This window comes from Podarcis liolepis (genome assembly GCF_965112155.1).
Source record: "Podarcis liolepis genome assembly, chromosome: 10".
In the NCBI taxonomy this organism is placed as follows: domain Eukaryota; kingdom Metazoa; phylum Chordata; class Lepidosauria; order Squamata; family Lacertidae; genus Podarcis; species Podarcis liolepis.
Window position 1 is genome coordinate 40,206,644 of NC_139562.1, and position 20,527 is coordinate 40,227,170.

Here is a 20,527-nt window from a genome sequence, read left to right on the forward strand (position 1 = left end):
CTTTGATTTGAAAATAAATAAGGCAAGTTTATCCCTGTTGAAATATTACAGAAAAAGAAGAATGGCCTAATAAAATTCAACCACCACCTCAGCCTCAAACACAAATGAGTGGCATGCATCACTTCCCAGACAGCAAGGTACCTTTATGACATAACATTAGAGAAGTCCTAAAGATACACGGACTAGCTTTAGGGCTATTTGAATTCCAGTGATTGGGTCAAGAAAGCCATAGAAGAACATATGACATGCACTGTTCATGAGTTACCACCCTGTTTCATCAATCTGGGAAGGTAGCCCATCTAAGAGAAGGAAAGCTCTGGTGCTAAACCTCTGCAGTCTTGCAGCTATACTCATTGGGGAGAAAGGCTTCAGGAGTAAACCCTAGGGAACAATCTGTACTTGCTGCCTTGTGGGACGTCTTCGGGAAAAGTAAAGGCTAAGGAGTAAAACCCTACACAAATCTGGAGTGGAGTCCCTAAGACGGTAGGATAGTTCCTTGTACATCTCCTTCCAGCAACTCTGGGAGCCAAGCTGGTGCCAAACGTATTGCTCTGCTTTCCTTTGGACCACATCATTGACGCCAAGAGGGGGGTCTTGTCGTCTGGGCAGCCCAGGACCTCCATATGCAATGCCCAGGCTTGCACCCCAAGAAGGACACTTTGGTGCTGCAAACACAGATTCTCAAAACCCAGAAGCTAAGACCACACTACACAAAAAGTTATAATAAGAATTCCTATAGGAAAGACCCATTAGCCATCCTTCTTCTGTTTATTGCACTGATATATATATATATATATATATATATATATATATATATATACATACACATGTATACATTAAATAAGCTGCTTTATACACAAATATAAAGAGAAGTTATGGAAAAGTAAAGAGATTTTGAAACAATGCCTGGAAGACACAAAATGTTTTCTATGAAAAAGATGAATGGGTAAGTAATATGACAGGTCTGTTACAAGATCTTGCATACTAAGTATATGCAATTAATCACTGTAATTATGCATTCAGACAGAAAAGGTGACTTCTTATCGCTGAAATATTAAGTATTTAAGTTATGAGAACTGGGATTGGGACACTATGGCACACACATCCTATACAGAAAGATATTAAAAACAATGACATGACAAGTGCTAATGGACTAGTTTTCTTTAAGTTGTTTAAAAACACTTCAGTCTAGGCATAAAACAGAAGGCTGAGCAGCACAGAAGTTGCACTGAAAGTGAAACCCGGCTTTCATTGGGGCTCCCAAATGGCAACATTATGCACATCTACTTCTTAAGTATTACAAACAGGTTTCTCTAGATCTTTATTTTATTTGGCTCTGGGTATATTTCATACTCAGAAAGCAGCCACCATTACAGGACTTGGGAGGCTGATTATATTATTTCGTTATGAGATCGTATTATTGTTTTATTGACAGATTCACCCTGCTCTAGAGGATTCTCCAATCTGAGCCCTGTCCAGAGTTGTCAAGGATGCTGTTGTGAAACCATACCACTGAGAACGTCACTCAAGATGCAACAAGAACTGGGAAGATTACATCAGCGGCATTTTTTTTGGTCTGTGCATTTGAACAGGTTTTACTAATAAGAAGATGGGATCACAACCAACCAGCACTAAATGTCAGGAGTGCTCTGATGGTGTTTCCTGCTTGGCAGGGGGTTGGACTCGATGGCCCTTGTGGTCTCTTCCAACTCTATGATTCTATGATTCTATGAAATGTCACACTTAGGTGAAAACCAAGAAGCACAGAAATATTTGTCCGTATTCATTCTGAGATTATAGAAAAATCACTTTAAAAGATGTTCTACAACCATTTGTGTATTGCGTTCTGCATTAAAACGAATGCAATATCCTTTTAAATGATGGTTTTGGGAGCTATAAAGACACCAAACTATACAAGCCTTCATATGTATTTCATTTTTTAGCTGAGGTGAAAGTCTATACAAATCTTGTAGTGCTTTTAAGATTTAATTAAATACCTACAGAAGAACAGAAATGCAACTGTTTTGACGCCATACTCGTAGGTGGATTTCAGACTTTTTAGTTAGAAAATTAGTCACATATTCCATTATTCGGCCTTCACCCTTAATGTCCCGCCCCACCCCCGGTAAATAACTATGACTACAATCCATCTTCCACCAACACACATCCATCAAGCACTCTTGTTACCAACATTATCCACCTCTAGCATTGTTCTGATCATGTAAGATTCCTCCTCTAATCCGTACACTGGCTTCTTGGACACCCTGCACAAGCTTCTTTCATTCAAAATGGTTCACGGCCTCATCCCCATCTCTCCACTTTTATGTTCCAGCACAACTGTTCCCTTCACTCATCCAGCTGCATCATGCTTCAGTTGCCCAAAGGTCTCCTGCTCCTTCATATACGCCACCACACCAACTTCAAAACTCCTTGAAACTGTCCTTCAGAACAACTCAGTGTGACCAACTCCCTTACTTTGTTCAGGTCACTCCTCAAAACACGCTTATTCCAGGAAGCTGTCGTAAAGTAAGCTAAAGTACGTCTAGCCAATTAACACAAACTCTTCCTCTGCTTATCGCTGCCTCGATCATCTGCTTGCTTTGGATAGCTATAAAGCTCTCTTTTCTTTTGGCAAAACTCTCATGTATAAAGATGACAAATATAGCTATACACAATCCACAAATACGGATATGGGTTTTCCAGAGAATAGTGTATTTGCATTGGATATTTTTCAGTACGTGAAGAAAAAAAAATCATTGCAGAGAGCCCAGCCAACGATAGTTCCAATTGGAGCATCTATGTACTCTTTCAAGACACAATAAAAATACTGGAGTTCATGTATTCAGTGAAGAAACGCCTTTATTTTAATGTATGCTTCAAGGGGCAAAAAGAAAGAAAGACTGAAACCGGAATTTTGAATTTCTTCTGTACTGTTTCTTCAATAAAACCCCTCTGTATTTTGAATTGGTCACTTGGGGGGGGGGGACTGTCAGAGAGCTATAGTGAAATTTAATAAGATAATGATTTTTAAATGTTTCAGCATACATATTAGTTAAAAACATCTGTTATTTCATTTACAGCCATGTTTCAGATATCTCACAAATTGATTCAAACAATGCAAACATGTGCCATACAGCAATATTTAGAGATGGTATGGAAATGAAATCAAGTGCTTTGATCTTTTCTTTGGAGCACTTCATGAGTTGCCATGGTATCAAAGTCTCTTGCTTTTAGATTGGTATTGTGGAAGACAGAAGTAGATTCTTTCATCATTTCAAGAGGGTCAGAAATAAAAAAAAAACCCCTCAAGTTCTATATCAAACAATGCTTCTAAAAGAATGTGCAGTTCCTTTACATGTCAACGGAACTGAATTTCCAAACGAGGAACACAATCTAAATCTGAGCATGTATAGCTCAACTGATTTCAATCGGCTTGTGTGTGTCTGCCCTCTGGATCATAACCAAATAATCTTTCAACATGCCATGGATTTAGAATCTAATGTGAAACTCTAGCGATTCAAGAGCAGGTTAAAAGTGGAGGCCTGTTGCTTAGGGGTGGCTCAATGGTCTATCCGTGGCACTAGAGTCACCTCTGTGTTATAAGAGATAACCTGGCTCCAGTGACATGTCACCTTTGTTTGGATGACTGCAATGTCTTGGATGTGGAGCTGCCTTTGAAAATGATAGCTGGTACAAAATATGGCTGCTAAAGTATTAGCTAGAACTGTGTATTATGAGCCCAATAATTTATCTTCTCCAATCCCAATGCAATGTGCTGGTTTTTCTTTTTAAAGCCCTCCATGGATTTTGGGATCTTGGTGTGTGACATATCACCCCTTCCTACATGTGCACTGTCTCCCATTTCCTCTCTGACCCTGTGTGCCCCCAAAATCTGTTCCAGAGGGTCCCCCAACCCTCCAGAATTTTTTTAAGGGCATGTAGGATGCTGGAGGGGCCAGGAGTGGAAGTTTGATTGTGCACACCGAGGTCTGCTGCACCAAAGGAGCTGCAGTGTTGAATAACACCCTCTGAAGTTAATGTGACTAAGTTAGTCTTGTCCACAAACATCAGTGATTCTACTCTGAGTACAATCAGCAACGGAAGCAATCCTTGGACATAAAAGCTTATGGCACAATAAATTGAAATGCTAAAGTTCATAATCTTTTGCTACAGGAAGCTAACACAGCTACCCTTCTAGAATTCACATTTGTGCTTCAAGCAAGTCAACTTCACAGAAACTGGCATGCTGAAACTAACCATAGTTAAGATTACATAGCAACAGTTCTGGATCCAGATGATATGATAAGCTGCGAAAGCTTCCAAACTCCTCCCGGTCGCACAGGAGGAAGACTGGAGATGGGGAATGCATAAACTCTAAGCTCACTATGGCTCATGCACATTGTGGTAAACTAATGGGTCTTGCGAACTAAATTAATGCAAATGTGTCTGAAATCTAAAGCCAAAGGTTGTTCTTTACTGTAATACTGAAGCATTATTATTTTAGTAATCTGCAAGATAATTCTGGGTAAGTTTTATATTTCCTATTTCAGATCATGTTTAACTAAGGGTATATACATATATAAAATCATTCTGTTCCCATAATGAAATTTTCTGGAACTATTTGCTCTCTAATTATACAAGTGTGCTGTTATCTACAAACCCATTAAACTTCTCTGTTTGTGCATTTACATACTTAAGGAGGTTAAACCAGTTTAAGTGGCAAGCACATTGACATCATAATCTTCCAACGCTTTCCTCCCAACTTGGCTTATGATTGTAAACAGCCACAGTATTTCCAAAGGCATAAACGCACAACTCACTGTATAATGAATCAGTGTGGTGTTACGGGTACACTGCTAACGGCAAAATCTGATATAAACGTTATGTGGATGGAAATATAATGATGAACAAAAACACATATTTTTAAGTGAAGCCAAGTAAAAACAGCTGTCTTTATAACCACATTAAAGCATTCTGTATTAATAAGCCTATGACCAAATATTACAAATATAAAAGAGAGTGGCAAAACAGGAAAGCCACAGGGCATGCAGAAGTGAGTCTTCCACAAATCATAATGAAAAACAGTAAGAAATGAGTCAATAAAAGAAACCAAAGACATTATTAATTAAACAGGTTTTTAAAAAAGGACTCAGGTAGAAAAGGCTTGCTGTACCTTCCTGAGTTTCATGCTCCTCTGACAGAAGATGGTAACAGCAGCCGACACTGCAAACTGCCTTGATTTCAGGTTTAGCAGTAAAAAGTCGCAGGGTGCTCGGAGCAAGATCACCACAGGTATGTAGGCCCACCATTACACAGTCCTGGAACAGAATAGAAATAATACACATTCAGAATTGAGCTCACCATTAGTGAATACACCGAAAATTTTGAAGCCCACAATGTATGTGACAAAGATCATTTGCATTATTTCTCCGGCTCTCTCCTACCTACAGGTGGAAAAGAATGGAGAAATTAAGGCCTCTTGGATTTATTAAGGTCTCTTGGGAAGAAGTTTCCACACTGAATATATTTACACCCAGGCAGTATGCTGTAAAAAGCAGCCACTTAGCTCTCGGGAGGTCGGGTGAGCTCCAACACACCAGCCCACTGTCTGCCACTGTTCTCGACATGAAATATTTCAAGCTTCAAAATTAATAAAATGAGTTAATAAAGTGAGATGATAATCCAGGGACATTGTAAAATTAGCAAAAAAAAAAAAAAATTAAATAAAGGGAATTTTTAGTCAAAGTATGTTCCTGAACTTTAAGGAAAGTGACTTTATACATGCTATATGAACATGTTTAGATATAGGGAACAACGGATCAAGGAAATCTGAACGGCAAGGAACTTCCATTTATGAACCAAACCTCCACTTAGCTAAGCCTGTACTTATGAAACATTTAGTGTGACACTTCTAAATAATAGCAATGGTGTCGTTATAAAACGGATCCCATGCTCTATTTCCTCTGTGCTGTTAAAAAAAATGTTATAAAGATGTAGCAGAAAATATTTTTAAAATGAGGTTAAGTAGCCCAGAGTTCTACTTCACAATTCGCCTTACAGTGATGACCAGACCAGGAATTCTATGTAGGAGGGAACATAGGAGGGAAAGACCACTCCTATTCCCGTTGACTTGGTAAAAGGAACTTTCTTTCTTTATTAATAGCCAGCTGAGAGGCTAGTAGCATATGTCTCCACATTGGCCACAGAGGATAGACTTTGCTCCGTGGCACCAGCAAGCAAACACAGGCTGCTTGTCTCTTAGCAGGACTGTAAAAGTAATAGCAGAATGGGTTTATTCACAAGCAACCTGGATTATAACAACAAGCAAAATAACCTCCAGATCTTCAACAATGTCTCGCAGCTCTGTTTCTGCAGTGACGTATGACGTTAATGGAGAATATACGTTGGCTTCTTTTGACCGGCTTGCTTTCTCTTTAAGGGAAGCCATCTTCCTTCGTTCTTTCTCCTCTTCACAGAGCTCCCTACAATTACTTCTGGTTGAGCAGTCAGTTTCCACAGCGTCAGCAGGCAGAATACTTAGGAATACATTTTCCGGAATGTTGCTCTCTTCGGGCTGCAGCTGAGCCCCCGAGTGAAGTTCATACTGTTTGTTAGTAATACACTTATCAGAGTCTGTGAAAACATCAGCTGTTTCAAAAAGAATGGAATCTGCAGCAGCCACCTGGGCCTGACTTTGAAGACTGTTATTAGTACTTAAGAGCTTTTCACTGATATTTGCTTTACATTTCCCTTTATCTTGCTGTGGCCTTTCATTTGCCTCTTCCAACACTTGCTCTCTGACATTTGCTCTTCCCCGTCTTTGATAGGCTTTCCAGTGTTTCTTCAATTTCCTGTTCCTTTCATTAGCTCCGTGGGTGTTTGTGTTTGAGGAATCAATTCCGTAAACCTTCAGATTATACTGCAATGACAAGAAGGAGCTCAGGTAGCCTTTTCCAGATCCCAGGTCAATAACCTAGAACAAAGATAACAAAAACAACTTTTTAAAAGTAGCAGATACTCATAATTGCAGGCAGCAACTATAAACCATAAAATTAATTGGGGGGGGGGGGGGAGAGGAGTGTAGGTCCTGTGATTTAAATAGTTCTGTTAGCGTTTATATCTCCCTTGAGGTTGGCACAAGGTAAAACTACACTACCTGATAATGTCAAAATGCAGTAATTTAGAATTCAAATGTCCTAGACTCGGAAACAGGTCTTTAAGAATTCGTATTTGGCCTGCAAATTTCTCCCCCAAAAGGGTAATTTACTAGGACCTTAGGAGTGACAAAGAGAAGGTCTTGAGCTCAGGTGCTCTCTTCCTAAACCTCTTCAATTTCAGGAGAAGTGGGTGTATGCATTGGGGGAAAACATTACGTTCAAGCACAGTATGATGTTTAATAACAGCATTTCAATATCATATTTCAGTTGTTCCAATTGGGTGTGTGTGTGTGTGTGTGTGTGTGTGTGAGAGAGAGAGAGAGAGAGAGAGAGAGAGAGAGATCTCATAAACCTTTAGAGAACACAGAACACAGGCCCAGTATCGAAGCTGGTGAGTTGAGGCTAAGAGAGCAGTGGCTTGCCCAAGACCCTCTAGTGACCTCACAGCTAAGGTTAGGTTGTATACATATTCTTCCCTTCTTACACACCAGCTCTCTTGTCCTGGCTGGCTGGTTCATTCATTCACCTATCTTCAGAATGAATGGAGAACAAATCCTGGTCCCAGGTTAGGTTAGATTCTGGGAGGAAAATATCACTTGAATGAGCCCAGAGGAATTCATTTTGAGCCTTTTGTCTCCATGAAAGAGCTGCTCCCAGACTTCCAGGAAGTGGATTTCCCCATGCTCATTCCTGCTATTATTGAGAAGTGTGTGCTTATAATCTGTTTTTATTGTATACTTCTACCGTACCTTGTTGACATTAGAAAACACGGTCAATTAAAGTAACTTTCACTCTGCTAAGTAAGTTCTTGTTTGAATTAATGTTCAGTTTAGCTTTCATTAAGAATATACAAAAAGTCACATGGACAGGTAAAGAGCCTCCAATATTAATTTTTAAATGAATGTCCCACTCTTTTTATGGAAGTGCTTTTGAATCCAAAAAAGCTCTCTATCAAATATGAAGATCAACCCTAGTTTGAGAAACTTAAATTTTTGTTTCAGACTATAGAAAGAATGGTTATCAATATTACAAAATGCAAGTATTTGAAATGGACAGAACTTACGAAGGGGGAAACTGATTGATGCTTCCATATACAAAAATACATCTCATACCACAATCTTCCATTTTCTATAGACAAAGGTCTGAGAGAAGAGGGAACATTCTCTCTTTCCTTCTCAAGCATGTGAAATCTACACCAAATATTCTCATCTAGAACTATGACAAAAGGAATTTATGAAATGATTTCCCAACAACTGGTGAAAACGTAACACTCTATATTAATGTAATTTACAATCTCTTTGATCCTTCAACACCTTTGCAGTGGTTTCGATATGCAGTTCAACCTTTCTTTGACAGGAACTTGAGGCTTGGGCTTAAAACAATAATGGATTGTCCTTTACTGACCTCTAGTGTCTGTCAAATTGCCAGTGCTACCTCAGCAAGCCATTTCTACTCAACTTTTTAATCAAGGAAATCACATATGTACGTCAACACTATACATTTTTAATGAACATTTGTGTTCCCTTTGAAAAGTGTAATGGAAGTTATGCTAAGCACATTGGAAAAAGCTAATCCCCACTGAAATACCACTGACTCAACTTGGAAAGGCAATGCCAAGAATAAACTATTAAAAGTGAAAGTTCCAAGACATAATGAAATCTTTATTGGGTTAAATACTATGTCCAAATACAGTCCTTGTAAGCAACAAGGCAAAAACTTTAATGCAACAAGGCAAAACATTTTAATGGCAAGTCAGAAGTAAAGCTTCAGCCCAAAAGCTGGCTGCATGTGTACTATTCAACAGATATTAAAAGGACCAAACCTAAAAAGCTTTATCGAGGGCTATGTTCTGTTCTAATGGTTTTTAATGCCATTATAGTTTATATTTGTTTTGTTTTTATCTCATTATAAGCTACAAGATTCCCTGCAACTTAGTTAGCAAGGGAAACATTTTAGAAGTGAATTTTTATTAAAAATTACATAAGCTGGGTTTACTTAGCATGTGAGACAGGGAATGCAATTGAGCTGGCAGCTGGGAAAGGCCTTTGCCTCCCCCCCAGTGGGCCCCTCACTGCTGGCCTTGGAGCTGAGCCTGGCAAATGGACTCTATCCCCCTAGTCTGCTCTCTGGATCTTTAGCCAAGGTACAACTATCCAACGTACCACTAAGGTAAAGGTAAAGGACCCCTGGACAGTTAAGTCCAGTCAAAAGTGACTATGGGGTTACAGTGCTCACCTCACTTTCAGGCTGAGGAAGCCGGCGTTTGTCCACAGACAGCCTTCCAGCTCATGTGGCCAGCATGACTAAACCGCTTCTGGCACGGCATAACACTGAGATGGAAACCAGAGCACATGGAAATGCTATTACCTTCCTGCCACAGCGGTACCTATTTATCTACTTGCACTGGCGTGCTTTCGAACTGCTAGGTTGGCAGGAGATGGGACTGAGCAACGGGAGCTCACTCCGTCGTGGGGATTTGAACCACCGACCTTCCGATCGGCAAACCCAAGAGGCTCAGTGGTTTAGACCACAGCGCCACCCGCGTCCCTTCAAACTGCATCAGAGTCAGTGCCATGCATGATATCGGGGATGGGGCTAGCAACACAGTCCACAACCTCCTTCTCCACGTGGAGAATTGGGTAGGACTATTGTTGGTGGGCCGTGCAATTACATACTAGCAAAACCTATTGCGTTACAGGGTGCATTGCTAGTGTGGTGCATAGTCACACAATCCTCCCTAACCCTGTATATCACTGGGAGCAGCGTGGGAATAACCAGGGGGTTGTGGCAACCAGGCGGCTTTGATTAGCTAATGAAATGGGCTTAAAGATATCCATTTATGGGTCCTGATACTATTCTTGTTTATTAGCTTGCATCTGCACTAACTAAGCCAGGAGGTCCTTTCCAAAATACGTCAAATTACATGTAAAACAACAACTTGACTTGGTCCCAACACAATTCAATGCTATTGTAGAGAAAAGGTTTTATATTTCTTTTAGATTATGCCTCTGTGTAATATTAAAAACTATTACAATGATTTTCTTCATCTAAAACAGGGATGAAGAACCTGTGGTCCTCCAGATGTTGTGAAGACTATAATTCCATGATCTCTGAACACTGGCTACGAGTGATGGGAGTTGGAAACCAACAACATCCCGAGGACCACAGGATCCCTTTTTTTAATCTCAAGGCATCCAAAATGCAGCCATTCATAAAATAGACAATGAACTTGATTTTTGTGTGCGTGTGTGTGTGTAAAAACATAGGATACCTGTTGATTAACTTCGAAAGTAATAGTTTTCAAAATAAGTATACCGGTATGCACTTTAGTTTTGCTCTACAACCAACCACCATACCATCACAGTATCTTCTACCACCCATTATATATTGCAGGTAAAAAGTTGAAACTAAGGGCAGAGACTGGAGTCTCTGAAAAAGAACCCTCTTAAAAAGATATGTACTGTTGTAAACCATGTGTTTGTGTTTTTCATAGCGCTACACTTTAATTATATTTGGCATACTTTTATGAGAAGGGCTGAAAAGAATCCAATATGAAAAGTCTCTCCTAAAGTCTTGCATTTTTTCCATTAACTAAAACCAGGGAGTGCTTTTATCCACCCCACCCCCATATTAATTCCAGTGTAACCAAAAGGCCATTTGGGGGTATTAGGGATTTGCAATTCTGAGCAAACAATGCAATATTACAATGCATTGATTGACTAAAACGTTTAATCATAAACAGCCTCTATTTTACAATACAATGCAAATACCTTTATTGGCATTCCAAGTCTCTATTTTATATTCAGTGCAAATTGTGGAAAGTCTGGGTTACAATTAAGACTGTAAGAACAGGGTTCTGGATCAGGCCAGTGGCCCATCTAATCCAGCATCCTGCTCTCACAGTGGCCAATCAGTTGCCTGTGGGAAACCGAAAGCACAAGAGCACAGGACCAAAGCACAAGAGCGCTCTCCCCTCCTGTGGTTTCCAGCAACTGGTATTCAGAAGCATTCCTGCCTCTATCTGTGAAGGGAGAGAACAGAAGTTATGGATGGTGGCCATCAAAAGCCCTCTCCTCCATGCATTTATCTAATCCTCCTCAAGCCATGTAGGCTGGTGGCCATCACTGCCTCTTGTAGGAGTGACTTCCAGAGTTTAGCTATTCACATAGCAGTCAACGTTTCCCTTTTCTAAAGGGAAATTCCCTTATTCCGAATAGGGTTCCTTGCAAGAAAAGGGAAAAGTTGACAGCTATGAATATGTGCTGTGTGAAAAAGTGCTTTCTCCTGATTCTTCCAACGTTCTGCTTCACGGGATTGCCCACAAATTCTAGTTTTATGAAAGAGGGAGAAAAACTTTCCTCTACCTACTTTCTCCAGGCCAGGCTTAATTTTATAAACTTCTACCGTGTCACCTCTTACTTGCCTATTCTCTAAACCAGGCACCCCCAAACTTGGCCCTCCAGCTGTTTTGGGACTACAGCTCCCATCATCCCTAGCTAAAAGGACCAGGGGTCAGGGATGATGGGAATTGTAGTCCCAAAACAGCTGGAGGGCCGAGTTTGGGGGTGCCTGCTCTAATCCAAAAAGTCCCAAACACTGCATCCTGTCCTCATAGGGGTGTCTCTTCAACCCCCTGAACATTTTGGTTGCCCTTTTCTGAACCTTATCCAACTCTGCAATTACTGCAATCAGATGTCAAACCACACAGACAGTTGTCTAATTTTACAGTGAAGAAGAAGAGTTTGGATTTGATATCCCGCTTTATCACTACCCGAAGGAGTCTCAAAGTGGCTAACATTCTCCTTTCCCTTACTCCCCCACAACAAACACTCGGTGAGGTGAGTGGGGCTGAGAGACTTCAGAGAAGTGTGACTGGCCCAAGGTCACCCAGCAGCTGCATGTGGAGGAGCGGGGAAGCGAACCCGGTTCCCCAGATTACGAAACTACCGCTCTTAACCACTACACCACACTGGCTCTGCAATGCTATACTCACTTCAGAGTAGACGTACCTAGGGTTGCGCTGAAACCAAATATCGCAACAGAACAACGCAATAAAACCAAGTTAAAATATCAATCACGATAACCAGGAATGCCAGGAACTGGTATTGATGGTCAGGGAAATGCTTGGGGAAACAGGTACATTTTCAATCACCATAGGAAACATCCCATGGTCATAGCCCGCACAGCCTATTCCTGACTTGGAAGTCCCCTGTACACCAGTGGACAGTCATGGGAGTAGCAGTATTGCCTACGGTTCTTCTGCCTGTAGGAGTGCATGTTGAGTCCAAAGTCCCTTCCCTTTAACAGTCCCCAAATATTCAACAGGCTCCTGAAAGCACAAGAACTATACCTAAGCGTACCTGTTTTCTAGCTGGACTACTGTACTCTGTCCATGGTCCTGATGTCTAGTTTTTACACCCACATTTCTGGCTTCTGACTCTTGTTGAAGTGTTTGATCAAACCTGCAGAGAACTGAATCTAAAATCAATGGTTTCTTGATCGCATTTATTATCCCTAAGGGGCTGGAGCTAGTCCATGGGTCTTTGCTTTAAAGTCCAAAACTGGACCAAGTATGACTTTACTTTTTAAAATAAGTACACAATATGAAATCATAAGAATTCTTACCTGGTTTAGGCCGTAATACTTTGCAATGCCGTCTACTAACTCCGACATCAGCTGCACTTCATGCGACTTCTTATTGTTCATGAAGTCATCCGTTTTTATCTCTACTTCTGATCGACACAAAATGCAATTAAATTAGAAGGGTTTGATTTTTTAAAAGAAAATGCAGAACCAATTATACACCAATCCTGAACAGCTGATTTTACTGATTCTTATCAGTAAATATCAGTTTTGCTTATGATCAATTGATTGTCATTAAATAAATTAGATAATTCAAAATAATAAGAACTAAAACTTGTTAATAAAAACTAACGTCAGTGACACCCCACATCGGGCCATTTTGTTGGAAAGTGTTCGCCATGTTGATTTGTTCCTTTTTTCAAATTATTTTTATTATAACAAGAGAGGGGAAATTTCCAATACAAACAGGAGAAAATAACAAAAAAGCATTAAGATCCTATGCAATGAAAACCAGCAGGAGAATACAAAACGGTTACTAAGGAATTCTCATGCAGACTTGCTAAATTAAAAATTAAAGAATGAAGGAATGAAGAGTTAACATCATTGTTTCCCAATGATAATAGTAATCCATCTTGAGACTTGCCAAAAAGGCTGTACTTTTAAACATGTGGCAGTATGGTCAAGAGCTGTCATCATACAGCAGATTTTATCAGCTCACAAAAAATTAATACTGACAAACAAAATTCAAAGAAGGCAGAAGCCAGCCATGTCATTTTTGTGTTATCAAATTTTGATGTAGTCAAAAGAAAAGATTGATTAAAGTTTAGGTTTCCCATAAACGTTGGCTGGCATCCAACAAGATGCATGCAGAAAGAGGCCCCTGAATTTTCTCAAAAGCTGCTTAGGGAACGTTATCAAAGCTGGATTCAAAGGCTGCTGTTGGGAAGGAAAACCAGAAATCCCTACACAAAATGCATGCAGAAGTATCTCCTGCTGGCACAACAGGCTTTTTCAATCCTTGCTATTCAGCTGGAATAGTTTTTGAAGGCTAGTATTACTGAAGATCTTTCATTTAAAGAAATCACATACAATAGGACAGCAAATATTATATTTGCATTAAATGCACTGCTAACCACTGCAATACCCCCACATAATTGTATGTGCATTCATCCATAGTGGCAAGGCACACTACAGTCACTTACATAATTATGTTAGTAATAGTAATATGCTGAAATGCTCCTCCTCAAGTTCATTGTTTTTTAGATTAAAGGCACTTACCAGATGCTTTAAAATTAATTATTGCTTACCTAGCTGATTTCACAAAGTCTGAAAGAGCACCGAACTCCTTTTTTATAATTTTTATTAAATTTTCTGTTTTACAACTTCAAATACTCATTTTACATCCTTAAGATATCAATGACTTCCCTTCCTCTCCTTCCATGGTTCATTTTATATATCTTAAATCCCTGCATATTTTACCAAAAAACTATACTAATCAGTTTTTCATTATTGCATTCATCAAAACTTATTTGCACTGTTGAATTTATCTTAATGCTGCCAGCGTTTTCAGCTGTACACAATTATTTTCCATATACAGTGGAACCTCTACTCATGACCACAATCCGTTCCGCAGGCCCGTCCAGAAGTCAAAACGGGTCGCTGGGAGAGGCGCTGTTGAGCGCAGGCGGTGACTGCCCGCTTCTGCACATGCACAAACGGCAACAAACCCACCAGTTACTTCCCAGTTTGCCACAGACATTGGGCGAAATGGACGCGAGTGGAAGCGGACGTAAGAATAGGTTTGACTGTATTCAATAAACTTTTTCCAATCTTCTTTAAACGTATGTTCTTCTTGTTCTCTTATTCTATATGTTAAGTCTGCAAGTTGTGCATATTCTGTTAACTTGAGTTGCCACTCTTCTTTGGTTGGGACCTCTAAAGAGCACTGAACTTTTGATCGGAAAGCAGCCAATAATGTTATGTCTGTAAGGTGAAATAGTAACACCAAATATCATGCTCAAATATGAGTTCCTTCAGTACAGGGAAATCCCGACTCCTAATTGTTTAAAATACAAATAATGGATACTTGAAGGAAACAGTTTAAAGATGCTTTGGTAGCAGAAGCCTCTCAAAGGCTTAAGCACTCCATAGCACCATTGATGTTTCATGAGGCCAATGCTCTTCTGAGATATACAAACAGCTGCAATTTAATTTTAAGAGGGAAAAAGACACTTTTGTAAATGTAATGCTAGAAGCGGGTAGCATGTTTCCAAGTTATTTTGGTTATTTCTGAAGCAGACTGTGTAGCTCTTCAAAGCAGTATCTCTGACATATTTTTCTTTTTATGTTGATAAGGAAAATCATAAAAACCAGATGAAAGAATTTCGAGAACAGTATGTTTGAATGCTATAACATTCCTCTCTTTGGGCACATTTCTTTGTCGAAAAATGCAATTTGTTCAAGAACATTTCTCAACAGTTAATAGATGTGCCTCTTTTCTGAAATACAGAAATGAATCTAGGAATGTCTGGAAAACATTCTACATTTAAAGATCCCAGTGATCATACAAAAAGACCATATTACAACCCCGAAGTTGGGTATTTGGCCTCACCAGGTGACTGCCAAGCAATTCTATTCAACTTAATAGGTTTCTTTTAATGTTGTTAAATACAAGGAACTTATTCTGGATTCAGTTTTGTTCTTTTTTTTACAGTTTCAGATTATATTACAATTATGTGCCCCATTTATAATGGTTGTGAGTTTTGGATCTACTATGCAAGTTTTAGGACACTGAGATAGGAAGAAAGTCAGCAGTTGTAAAACATAAAGCAAGGTAAAGCTTGCCAAGTGGCAGCTAAAATTTGAGTGTGAAGTTGAAAACGAGGGACCTAGACGTAAGAAGCACTAAATGTGATATTATTATGGCTGCCCTCCTGGACCATGCGACTAACTATGCTGGCTCAGTGTGGCTATGATTTCTTTCATTTTTTTGAGCAGTAGCTCCCAGTTTTGAAACTTGAGTTTTGAAACTTACAGGATTTCCAAAAGCCATTTGATATGTGAAATTCAGAGAGAACTCTTCAAAGAAAAGAAACAAGATGTTCTGCTGGGAATATATAAGAAATCACACACGGCCAAGCGTATGAGTAATAAACAAAAAATTGAACACTATTGTTGCAAAAAAAGAAAAGAAAAAATGTAGGATTCCCCAGTAATGATGTTTGAAGAGATGACTGGGATTGCATTTGTATGCACTTACCTGGAAGCAGGGACCTTCCTTTTCAATGTGTGTGTGTCTGTGTGTGTGTGTGTGTGTGTGTGTGTGTGTGTGTGTGTGTAAACTTACAGTTATGGTGAATCTGGTGGAGAAAATAAATGATTTTTTAAACTAAACAAAAAAATCGGATTTTTTTTAATAAAAAAAATGCTTTTGGAGGAAAAATCTTTCTAAAGATAGTTTTCTATTTAAGTTACATTATAGTCCAAAGGCTATAAGGAAATAAGGATTTGTTTTTAATTATGTAGCATGAGGCTTTACTGTACATGCAATATAAATTTTTTATATAACTGTAAAAACTACTCTGAAAATTTATTATGCCAAAAATGAAACCTTCATCTGGTTGTAAATATTAAGATTATATCCGCAAGGATGAGCCTTTCTGTAAAAAAATAATTTAAATCAAGTTGTACTGACCAGTGATTTCAATCAATTTGATTTCAATCAAATCCACCCTGTGGTGAATCAAGTGCTTTTGTCTCTTTATTAACTTGCCTTCGGATCACCTCATGTGTTGTGTTGTGCATACTCCCTACTCGTTCCTCCTCCACCAAACCAGATGCTTGTCCCTTCTCTCCAACTTTGGAAGATGTTCTCCCTTCATGAAGCCTCCTAAATGCGCCAGAAGAGCTCTACCTGGGAGCAAGCCTAGCCTCACGTAACACAGTGGGACAGCGAGTAGACATATATATACAGGATTGTGCTACATGTAAGTTTTAAAGATTTCTGAATTGCTTAGAAAAGAAATCCAGAATGTCATAACACATGTAAACAAGAATAGGTGAATAGGAAGGAGAAAGCTTTAAGGATATATAAAAATAGATTCCAAGATTATAACTTACCTGACCTTGGCTGCTGTGTCCTTTCTAGTGCTTCTAGCATCTGTTCTAAGGAGATACACACGCCAAGGTTTGGCATGGAGTAATATTTAGCAGCGAGAGCAAAAGCCTGCACATTGATCAGCCTCTGAGAATTTTCACAGAAAATGTTGTAAAACTCACAACTATCTGTAAAAAAGAGAAGGAAATACAATTAATTTTGTAATTAACTGTAGAGGGATAACTCCTTTACTCTAAATCTTAATGCAACGCAACAAAAACTGGATACCCACAAATAGATATTGTCACCTCACCTTTCGCACATCACACTGTGGATTCTGATAACTGGAGACAAGAGTCACATTGAGACTGCTAGAAAATATGTGTGTGTGTGTGTGTGTGTGTGTGTATGGCATATGCCTAACTAGCCATTATGTAACCTTAACACATAAAATGTCCTTTAGTGATGAAAATGCATATATATTTGTTTCTGCCTTTGGGGGGCGGGGCGGGTTAAAAACCAGCTACAGCGGTGCCTCGTAAGACGAAAAGAATCAGTTCTGTGATTCTCTTCGTCTAGCGGTGTTTTTCGTCTTGCGAAGCAAGCCCATTGAAGGATTAGCGGATTAGCGCTATTAGCGGCTTTTAGAGGCTTATCTGCTGATCGGATCAGCTGATAAGCGGCTTAGCGCTATTAGCGGCTTATCTGCTGATCAGATCAGCTGATAAGCGGCTTAGCGCTATTAGCGGCTTTTAGCTGCTTTTAGTGGCTTATCTGCTGATCGGATCAGCTGATAAGCGGCTTAGCGGCTTAGAAAAAGGGGGGAGAAAGGAAAAAAAACCCGCAGGAACTCGCAAGGCATTGTCGTCTTGCGAAGCAAGCCCATAGGAAATTTGTTTTACGAAGCACCTCCAAAATGGAAAACTCTTTCGTCTAGCGAGTTTTCCGTCTTGCGAGGCATTCGTCTTGTGGGGCACCACTGTAGATCCAGTTCACACTGAGTTAATCTGTAGTTTCAATTTACAGTTATGGCAGGAGCTCCTACAATACCAGCTGGAACAAAACAGAAATCAACAGTGTCAATAACTATTAAGGATTGCTGCTTTCTAGTCTTTTCGAGGTCAGCATCTTGTTCCTTTTTTTTTGCAAGTGAAAATTTGAAAACTGAAGAGTGGGCAGGGGGTGGGAGATATGGGAGTGGGCAATCTCTGCTCAAAAACAAAAGCAGACTTCTTTCACCCATGGTAGAAATGTTCAGCAGTTTGGGGGGAAAGTAAAAAAAAATCTGCATTTATTTACAGCAGTTCTATCCAGCTCATCCTTCAGAAACCTCCGAATGGCTTAAGTGAGATTTTCAAGTACTGTATTTTCATTTTAAAAGTACCTAAAATATATAGGCACGGTACAGACTTCAAATAATAAAACAGTGCCTGCCAACAAGCTCAGAAATAGGTGTGGTGCAAAAGAAAAAAAAAATATGAATGGGCAGGGGAGAGGAAAAGAAGCTCCTGGGAGAGGAGCCAAATGGCAATTGGTCCTGGCACTAACCAGATGTGCATATAATATGACCTCACACCCATTTTTTGGTTTGGAAATACACAAAGCTGGCTTCTCCCACTTGAGAACTTTCCTGTCTTCAGGTAAAGCAGCTTATGGTGCTGCCGCAAGAGAGAGTAAGTGGCTAAAGTTGACTTTTCTCCACCTACCGCTATCTGAGAAAATGAGAATAAGATTTATCTAAATTTATAATCTGGCAGAATTAGGATGGGCTGCACAATGCTAAAGCAGTAGCAACACACTAAATAGCACATGCTGAGGAAAATGCTGATGTCTGGCTGTCAAGTCAGCTATCTAGAAACCCAATGCTATTTTATCTGCAGCCGGATACAGTGGTGCCTCGCAAGACGAAATTAATTCGTTCCGCAAGTTTTTTCTTCTTGCGGGTTTTTCGTCTTGCGAAGCACGGTTTCCCATAGGAATGCATTGAAAATCAATTAATGCGTTCCTAGGGAAACCGCTTGCCAGGCTGGCGGTGCGGAGAAGGGCTTTTCTCCGCACCGCAAGCCTTCAGGACAGGTACGGGAACAGAGGGGAAGGGGCGCAGCGCTTTCCCTCTGTTCCCGGGGCTTGCCTGGGAGGAGGGTTTTTCCTCCCCACCGCCAACATTCAGAACAGCATTCTGAATGTTGGCGGTGGGAAGGAAAACCCTCCTCCCACCCCAAGTCTTCAGGAAAGCCATCCGATGCCGGGCGGCGGGAGAAGGCTTTCCCCCTCCCCCTCCCGGCATCGGAGCTTCGTCCCAATGCCGCGCGGCGGGGGGAGACGTTCCCCCTCCGCCGCCGGGCATCGGGGCTTCGTCCCGATGCCGCGCGGCGGGAGGAGACGTTCCCCCTCCGCCGCCCGGCATCGGGGCTTCCTCCCGATGCCGCGCGGCGGCGGGAGGCTTTCCCCCTCCGCCGCCCGGCATCGGGGCTTCCTCCCGATGCCGCGCGGCGGCGGGAGGCTTTCCCCCTCCGCCGCCCGGCATCGGGGCTTCGTCCCGATGCCGCGCGGCGGCGGGAGGCTTTTCCCCTCCGCCGCCCTGCATCGGGGCTTCCTCCCGATGCCGCGCGGCGGCGGGAGGCTTTCCCCCTCCGCCGCCCGGCATCGGGGCTTCGTCCCGATGCCACGCGGCGGCGGGAGGCTTTCCCCCTCCGCCGCCCGGCATCGGGGCTTCCTCCCGATGCCGCGCGGCGGCGGGAGGCTTTCCCCCTCTGCCGCCCGGCATCGGGGCTTCGTCCCGATGCCACGCGGCGGCGGGAGGCTTTCCCCCTCCGCCGCCCGGCATCGGGGCTTCGTCCCGATGCCGCGCGGCGGCGGGAGGCTTTCCCCCTCCGCCGCCCGGCATCGGAGCTTCGTTCCGAAGCTGGCGGCGGGAGGAGGTCCGAGGACAGTGGGGAAGACGTGCTGCGCTTCCCCGCTGTCCCTGAGATTTCCCTATGGGCTGTCGTCTTGCGAAGCAAGCCCATAGGGAAATTCGTTTTGCGAAGCGCCTCCAAAACGGAAAACCCTTTCGTCTAGCGGGTTTTCCGTCTTGCGAGGCGTTCGTCTTGCGGGGTACCACTGTATCAACATTTTTATACACTCACTGTAAATCTATATGCATGCTCAGGAAGGAGTTTAGTAGCCATTGACTGAATGGAAGGTTGCATGGGAACCCTTGAGTTCCATTAATGGAAATAAAGTAGAGATATAAATGTCATAAAATAATTTAATCTCCTCTGGACGCAAGAAATATGTGATTCCATGAGTTTAAGACTGCAAATCAGAATCCAGAATTTCTTTCCTGCCCTAAGTAAAATGTAGTGTGATGGCCTGGGATTCCGAGTCTGAGAGCGATCCGGAGGAATCCCAGCCGGCACAGGAGTCCCCGCCTCCAGGGCCGGCTGAACTGGGGCAAGGCCTAGATGCTGAGGAAACTCAAGAGCAGGCACCAGGTGAAACCATTCTGGCCCCAGAGGTGCTGGATGACTCAGTGGCCACAGGTGAGCCTCCTCCAGGGCCCAGTAACCCTTCGGCCTCTCCTGATCTGCAGAGGCTTAGGGCAGAGAGGCGAAGGGAACTGGTTGCCCCCAGGAGGAGTGCTCGCCTTAAGGCCAGAGGAGGCGGGGCTCCTGGGGGTCGGGACCGCCCCTGACCTTAGAAGAGGATA

At 41.6% G+C, this 20,527-nt stretch overlaps 1 protein-coding gene across 2 annotated transcripts in view; it reads right to left on the minus strand.

Moving 5' to 3' along the window:
* The window catches only part of METTL25 (methyltransferase like 25), a gene marked incomplete at its 5' end in the record, with an annotated part of 49,773 nt that overhangs the window by 21,935 nt on the left and 7,311 nt on the right, over positions 1-20,527 (minus strand). The window contains 4 exons of one of the 2 annotated variants that reach the window (XM_083463098.1): positions 5,174-5,318; positions 6,335-6,973; positions 12,783-12,889; positions 16,860-17,024. In XM_083463098.1, the coding sequence (XP_083319224.1) occupies positions 5,174-5,318; positions 6,335-6,973; positions 12,783-12,889; positions 16,860-17,024 (1,056 nt within the window). The remainder of the gene's footprint in view (positions 1-5,173; positions 5,319-6,334; positions 6,974-12,782; positions 12,890-16,859; positions 17,025-20,527) is intronic. The other variant, XM_083463099.1, reaches the window with a different exon arrangement.